The sequence below is a fragment of the Odontomachus brunneus genome, unplaced genomic scaffold (assembly GCF_010583005.1).
Source record: "Odontomachus brunneus isolate Ranch 3 - 2012 unplaced genomic scaffold, Obru_v1 Obru_scaffold_054, whole genome shotgun sequence".
NCBI classification, from domain to species: domain Eukaryota; kingdom Metazoa; phylum Arthropoda; class Insecta; order Hymenoptera; family Formicidae; genus Odontomachus; species Odontomachus brunneus.
The window spans coordinates 1,676,757-1,684,963 of record NW_022639504.1 but is presented as its reverse complement, the minus strand read 5'-3'; the positions used below and the strand labels follow the sequence as shown (position 1 = coordinate 1,684,963).

The following is an 8,207-nucleotide window of genomic DNA, read 5'->3' as shown; positions in this document are numbered from 1 at the left end:
AGAGAGAGAGAGAGAGAGAGAGAGAGAGAGAGAGAGAGAGAGAGAAAGAGAGAGAGAGATCGCTCTGAGAGCGACAGAAAGAGGAAGAGAGCGAGAGAGAGAGAGAAAACACCACCACCTCGGTGTGCGTGTAGACGTGCGTGCGTGTGTGTACTCGTATAATTATATATGTACATGTATACACAGTCGGCGCGTACCACCTCGCGCGCGTGTGTATAATGCATATCGAGCGGTTATATTATATGCGCGCGCGCGCGCGCGCTCGGGCACCTAAACGAAAAGCCTAAATATACCGGGCGGCGTGTGGGGATCACGCCTATAGGCGACTATTTGAGCGATAAACAAGCGGGCGAGCGAGCGAGTGAGCACGCGCGCGCGCGCACCCCCGCGTGGGTGCTCGCTCGCTCGCTCGCTCGCTCGCTCGCGCGAGACCGGGGGTACCCGATGTGTCACGCGGCGAATGGTAAAATGTACACATATACCGGGTGGTACGCCTCCATTGTGCAGCCCGCCCCGTCGGTGTATCAATTGTGATTAGGGACAAAGATCCGACGAATTATTCCCGTTCCCGGTCTCTAATCTGATAGCCGTGGCGCTCGTGCGCGCACACGTCATTGCATCGATTGTTTCTGCATGTGGGAAATCATAAAGGGCAATGCGTTCCAAGTGTCTTCATTGTGCGATAATAATGAAACGCTAATCAAGTGTATCTGGGCGCCAGCGAGAGCCGTCCTCCCTCCTCTCTCCCGCCCGTCCGCCCCCGCATCAGCCCCCGTCGTCGCACTCCCCCGTCCCTCAGCCCTCGTCGCGACCCCCTCTGCATTAAGTGTACGCGTGTGTGTGGGCGGCAGTCCCTTTCCCGCGACCCCCGTCGACCCGCGGATTAATTACCGGCTCGGCGATGCTTAAATTATTTTCCTCCCGATCGAAACAAACTCACCTACGCGAAGCGAGTAACTCTATCTGCGTTAAGGGGATCGCCCGGATCGCCCATAAATCGAGAGCCATTCCATTATACGGACGATACGTATGTACTTTCGGCCTCTTCCGCCTCGCGAGAGCGAACGGACGAGATCGAACGCTCCCGCGATCAGCGTTCCGCGCTGAAAAATGCGGCTGTTTCTCTTTTTTTGCCTTATCGTGCCGCGCCATCGTCAATCTTGGATGGATCGCCGAAGGTAATTGAACGGCATATCAGCCGGGCGAGCTTTTTTTCTAGCCTGACCCCTTAGATCGTCAATCTCGAATTGGACGCGCCTGCGATATTCTGACGTGTGCGTATGTGTGTGTGTGTATGTATGTATGTATGCATATGCGCTACGCGTGCGATTACGCGAATTCGGCGCGGCGGATGGTTACGCGTTTCGACGTTGTAAAATTACGGTAAAAAGCATGCGCGATTTCTCTTGGTCGATCTTACGCGCTGCAACGAAGGCAATCAGAGTAACGTCGAATATTCTGTGACATCTTCCACTTTGAAAATTAGAAATATTTTCCACTGAAACTACTTTTTCCTTTCCTTTTTTTTATTTGCATACGACGGTTTACGAGAGAGAAAACCGCGTGTTATCGGAGGAACGAAGATAGTTTTGGAAGTGGGGTCTTTTACTTCCGGAACTGTTGGTCGACTTGGTCGACCCCGACTTCGACGGCGGGAGAATTAAAGAGGGTTGTTACTCGTGAACAAGAATCCGCGATGCGCTCGCAAACGTCTCATAAAAATGCTCGACCAGTCCGCGGAAGCTTTTACAGCTTCATCGAACTGTTCCTACGGCTGATGTGCTGTAATAGCATTCGGAAGGGAGAGAAGGAGAGTAGAGTGCAGAGCGTGAGAGAAAGAGAGAGAGAGAGAGCCGCACCCCAAGGGTTGAGGGATGAAAAACCGAGGGGTAGATGGACGAATCAATCGCAAACACGGGAGGGTTTCGGCGTTTCCAGCGATGGGTCACGACACTGGGTTACCGGGTGTGTGTGCGCGCACCCTCGAGCCCGCTATTTCGCTTCGCCCATTGAAATTCGGCTCGCGAGAATTCGCTGTCTCGCTCGCGAGGGCGCATTCGATGCGATGCGACTCGCGCAACAGTCGTCCGTCGATCGCACTCCCATTAAATTGGCCGACTTCCGCGTCCAGTGCCCCACTTTCATCGCTTTAATTTTTTACCTGTACATGTCGGGGTCGCGTCGTCTTTAGAGCTTGAAATTTGCCGCGTGGAAAGCGTTGTCAGACACTCCCGTATGCCTCGAGTGCTTTAACGAGCGAGAACAGTAAAGACTTTCTAACAAACGGCAGAAAAAGAAGTAGACGGTGGAATCAGAGTTTTTAACTGCCAACTGAACGGCCTAATGTAAAGGGATCTCAAGTCGCGACTGATAGTTGACAGGATATAGGTAGACGTTGAAGGAAGTTGCGAGATAAGCGCAATCACCGGTTAAATTACTTAAAGATTTCGTTGTTGGAGAACGAAAAAAACTAAGTTGATTAGAATAAAAGAACATTAAACATGAAGATTATATAAGAACCGTGCGCTAGAACTTGCGCTGAGAATAAGTACCACGCACAAATAGAACTTTATAAAGGAAAATTATTTACCGTAGCAGCAGTTCCAGTGTACGATACTTGTGGATCATTTATTTTTAGCTCTTTTTATATATCATAGAGTCTCTAATATTTCATATTAAGTCTAATCTACTCAATAGTTCTTGGACGCAAGGTGGCATTGAACGCACAACTCGATCGACTACACGCTCTCATTGGCGATTCTCGCGCGCGGAGTCGCGCGAGATTCGTTTTCACTCTCGTCGCGTAGCCGGTATCAATGGTATCGTCGGCGAAACCGGTTCGCGGGCCGACTTGCCAACCGAAAGGGACAGGATAGGGACACGCGCGGAGGCGCCGTGGTTCCGCGACCTCGTGCATTGTTCGTTCCCCCGTAATGTTCCTCCTATCGCGGATTATAAAACCCGACGATTCTATTCCGCGGGATATTGTTTGTCGTGTAAATATTACCGAAATACTTGGCGGGGTAGCCTGCGTGCCGCATGGTACACGCCACGTTGCGCGCGCGCGTGTATTGTGCGTGCGTGTGTGCATGTCGGACGAGCTTCCGATACGAGTTGCGAACTTTTGGGTTTCCATTTGGCGGCGCGTCCCGATTGGACGAATCGACATTGTCAGAGGGTCACCCCCTGGCACCCTTCGCGTCATCATTCCCCCCGCCGTCCCACGCTTCTCACCCCCTTACCGGACACGTCACGCACATTCGCGCGGACTTATGGGCATAATTCGTCGGTATTATTTGCGAGAGGGGTCGCTTCAACGATCCGCGCGCATTCGCTCGCTCGTTTAGCCGTCCGGGGCGCACGTGTATTAATCCACGGCGCGGTGCGTCGCGCTACTTTTGCACGCGTACATTTTCAGCTCGCGTGTTTGCCGTCGATCTTCTCCACTTTTCTTCCTTCCTCCCTCCCTGTTCTCTGTCGTAGCCCTCGCTCATCGCGAGATGCCCCTCGAGACCCGGTCGAACTGGGGGGCCACCACCTGACCTCGATTCCGAGTCGAGGGTTGCGGATATTGCGGCGGCTTTGACGAAAAAACGATTAAAATCTGCACGTGTAATTCGAGCCCGGATTTTAAATCAGGCGCGGGCGGGATGTTACTTTTTTCTTGTTTGTCTATTCATGAATTTCTATTTTATTAATGGGAAGAAGCTCTTTGTATATATATTGTATAAAAAAGAATAAACGATGTAACGAAAATTGAAACACGGCGCGTTTTACTTTTCACCCCGATTCACTTTGTGACGACTTTGTAGCATTTCAAAAGTTTGTTTTCACAATCCTGTTGAAACAAAGAAAAATAGTGCCCCCAGTGCGTGCAAATTACTGTTTATAGATCGAGAGGAGAGAGCGCATCGAATATCGCCGTGGAACTTTTGCGTCAAACTGCCACCGATTCCTCTTCTCTTCGTACGATTTTACCCCCGCGCGATGGGGAGAATTATTTCAGAATTTCCCTGCTACACGCGACGACACGACGCGTTCGACGCGTCGAGAAGCTCTCGTTGCTCCTCACTCGGCGCATTTAACAGTCGCTCGGGAACGACAGTAAGACGTTAACGTTTCTATTCCTTTTTCAGACTGTTCGCGAGCAGCAGACACGGAAACAGCGGGCAATTACAAGCATGCGATCCCGGCTTGGCGAGCGAGGACGAAGAGGAGGAGGCGGAGAAGGAGAGAGGATCGCGGAAAGAGAAAGAGAAAGGGGATGGTACTCGCAGAAGAAGTGCACAGCCGCCAATCACGAGGTGTCAGCGGCGGCAGGCTGTCATTAGGCGATTAAATTCCCGTAGCAGCCGATCTGTCTTCGTTCGCGTAAATCTTCATCAAGTTTCGATTTTCCGCGCGTTTCGGGCCGGTGCGGGACGGAACGGGACGGGACGAGGCGAGGCGAGGCGAGACGAGGGCGAAGTGAGGTGGACGAGGCGAACTGCGCGAGCGGCGACGACGGCGTCTCCGCAGCGGAGGGCGAAAAGCACCGTCACCACGACGGTGATCAATAATACATCAAAGAATAACGGCGAGAATATCGGGAACGAACGGGCCGAACGGCCGAGCGTCGCGACAGCTAAAGCTAATACTACGGGACGTAGTCTCGCCGACGATGGAAAATATTACAATACGACAAATTTTCCGAAACGAACTTGTGCAGTCGGTCTCGCGACATCCGAGAATGCCTGTTGTTTCGTGACCGTTTTATTTCAACGGAATGTTACTCATCGAGGCGATCACGCTTGTGAACGAGAATCGTTTTGGGCAAAATGCGCAGTCAGTGTGTGTGTGGTAAAAGAGTTACAACACTTTTGCCTCGATGAATTTTAAAATGCATTCAATATACAATTCCACATTATAGCAAAAATGTCCAAGATACATCATAGAGATATCTTACAGATAATATTATCACGATATTTTTAGGATATCTGTATGATGGACATTTCTGCCATGTATGGGATATAGGGAAATTTATGTCTTAGGAATTATTTGGAGATAAGTTCTAATGAATATCGAAAGTACACACAACATTCTGAAATTCATTGAGTTAAATGCATCGCGATTTGTTTTTAGCTGACTGTTACATAGATGTTACATAGATAGATACATAAATAATTATATAATTAGAGAAAAAGATCCATCGAAACAGCACAAATTGAGTTAAGGAGATGCTGGAGTCGAAATTTTATCGGCAGAGTATTGACTTTTTTCTGCAGAATTTATCTTGTATTGATTATCCAGACAAATGCTCTTACACAACAAAAATACGTGCAAAAGTGAAATAAAGCTTAAATGTGTGCTTAATACAAATTGACAGAAAATGATAAAAAATTTCAAAGTTGATATTTCGAGTGTAAATTAGCCTGCTAGACGCTATCATTTAAAACAAGTATTGACTTGATATAAAAGATATTGATATGAAAATCTGGTATAAAAGTAGCTTACATTGAATGCGCGAGTTTGCTCCGTTCAGAAAAACTTTGAAGAGCATTGCTTTACATCTGATTTTAATAAAGTTTAAAAATATCGGAAAAATTGGAAAATATTTCTACATATATGCATGGTGAGTTTTCCCCTTAAATACAGTAAAACAAAGCAACACATTTACATAAGATTATGTATAAGAAACATGAAAAAGATAGTATTGTATTAGTGGCGATCATTTCTATCGATATAAATATTTCTAGAGTTTGTCATCGACGCCAACATTCCTTTAAACGAGTTCGATTTCAGAATTTTATATGGAAAACTAGTTGCCCCAAGTTTTTCAGCGAAATATCGGTGTTCCTTCAATCTACGGCTTATGTAAAACACTATTTCATTCAATGAAGCGACCATAAAGCTAACTCAACACACTTTATTGTTCGTATACAATTGTGATCTACTTAATTCTCTATCAAAGATATAATTACTCATATTATGCGATTACAAAAACCTTGTGATACTTGGAAAGAACACTTGAATCGTACATACAATTGCACGTTTCGTTAACCTTTTTACCGTCAACTACATTTTATAATTCAAATTCTTAGGTCAGATTACTGACTCGACACGACTCTCAGTCTTATTCAAATACAATTTCTGCGACAAAATTGTTTAAATCCGAAACTTAATTCTTTCTACCCGTATTTTTTATTTTAGAAAATTCTATATTTCGCGAACGACATTTTGCCGTCCACTGTGTGACTCACGCAAAAGTAGATTAACGCACTTGTAGATTTGTAATTACATATTAATGTGCCCTTCGGAAAGAGTGCGCTCTCAAGGTAATTCTGATTTGGCGGCGAAAGAAGACCGCCATGGATATATCTCCAGTATTTCTCATACCGCGGAATAATATTGCTCGTTCGCGTTTCAAGATACACGAGCGGGTGGTGGACTCCGCGCGAAACTTTCGCCGCGGAATAATCGAGTTCGCGAAAGAGCGCAACCGTTAAAATATCTCTCGCGATTGCGATATATAAAACACAAACTGTGCATCGAATTAATGACGGAAGTTACTTGGCATTATTAACTCAGATAATTACGTCAGAGTCCTCCAGTATTTTTCTAAACGCACACAAGTCGGGTTACGACCTGTTTTATCATAAAAACGATTTAATTACGATTTATATTAAATCGGCGAAGTAGAATTTACACACACAAACAAGCTATTCGCACGTGCATGTGCGTATGTGTGGCAATACTTATGAATATTATGAATATGAACTTATGAATAAAGATATAAACAATAGTATAGACAATAGTTTGCGGAAGTTATACGCGAGAAATCCTATGTATTCTATTGTAAAATATAGCCACGTGCTATGTTTAATTATTAGTAATTTATGACAACGTATTCATTTTCCGCTACCTTCAACTTAGGACCTTTTATAATTCATATAAGAAATCAAATATCATTTCCTTTTTCTAACAACACATGCGGAACAAAATTCAAGTTACATACGTATGGCCGTGCGAAAAATGACGTCGTGCCATTTCGAAAGCGACGTTCCTCCAATCGGATCGAAAACTTCCAGCTAGAAGCTGTAGTTTATTGTCGGCCGTCACTTTTATAAATTTCCGGTATTATAAATATCGTTGCAATCGAATTTTCGGATAAATTAGCTCAAAGCTCGCCGATTATATATACACGCTAACGAATTTTAGCAGTAATAGAATAGTGTCGCGTTCTGTCGTCTATTTGCATCCCTAAAACTCGACTTGCTGCAACCCCTCGCGCATGCTCTTTCTCCCTCCATCCCCTTTACTTCTAATCTATGTTGGCTAACGCATTAAAACCTAACTTTCTAACTCTCCTTCTCCCTCTTTCTATTACCGACTAAAGGCGACATCGTATCGCGCACACACGCATCCCCGGCGTAATTTACGAGATCCACCTTCGCTGGTCGGGTAGGTCGATCGATCGATTCGGCGCGTCGCGCGCGCGATTCGCGAGCACAAGAAGAAGCGTGGCACGCACACACACACACATACACACGAAGCGTGTTTGCGCAGCGATCGCTTAAAAAGGCGTGTCCCTGATCGCACACGGCAATCACCAGCGAAGATTGCGCGGTTTCCAATTGCGCGTATTGAAAACGTCCAACAAACCGTGGACGCGCGCGCCCGCGTTCCCCATGTCGTTTCGCTATCTCTTTCTCTCTTTCTCTCCCTCTCCCTCGGCGGGCTGAGCCGAGGGGGAGATATCCCGGCGTCTATAATATTAAAGGCAAATATCCTTGAACGCTCGGTCATTAGAGCGAGCGATGCGAGTCCCCGGCCTCGGCGTACTCACTCCCGCAATGACACGGTACGGCGTGCGTCTTAAGTAAATTCCATGGCACGCACTCCTCACAGGGAACGAGAAAAATTCATGCCTGTCCTCCGTCGGCCAAGGTCTCGTTTCCTGTTCCGGCGCGTAGAGTAAAATACCGGCCGGAAAACGCGCGAGAAAGGGGGAGTGTACCGCCGCGGAGAGAAACCGCACGCCAAGACGCACACCACGTGTCGCCCTATATAGGATTCAGGACGCAGGAGATTGGGGAGATACAAGGGGGACGACGAGGGGCGAGGATAGTAGAGAGTCCGCCGCTGTTTATTAGACTGTCGTGTTTCTCTCCTCTCTCTCTCTCTCTCTCTCTCTCTCTCTCTCTCTCTCTCTCTCTCTCTCTCTCTCT

The 8,207-nt window shown here is 46.9% G+C and overlaps 2 protein-coding genes across 11 annotated transcripts in view; one reads left to right on the top strand and one right to left on the bottom strand.

Moving 5' to 3' along the window:
- LOC116845640 overlaps nucleotides 1-7,262 on the top strand; it is a 42,198-nt gene extending 34,936 nt beyond the window's left edge. The window contains exon 3 of the mRNA XM_032818582.1: nucleotides 4,137-7,262. Coding sequence (XP_032674473.1) covers nucleotides 4,137-4,878 — 742 coding nt within the window. The 3' untranslated portion in view covers nucleotides 4,879-7,262. The remainder of the gene's footprint in view (nucleotides 1-4,136) is intronic.
- The window catches only part of LOC116845633 (protein bric-a-brac 2-like), a 509,307-nt gene that overhangs the window by 417,335 nt on the left and 83,765 nt on the right, over nucleotides 1-8,207 (bottom strand). The window lies entirely within an intron of this gene.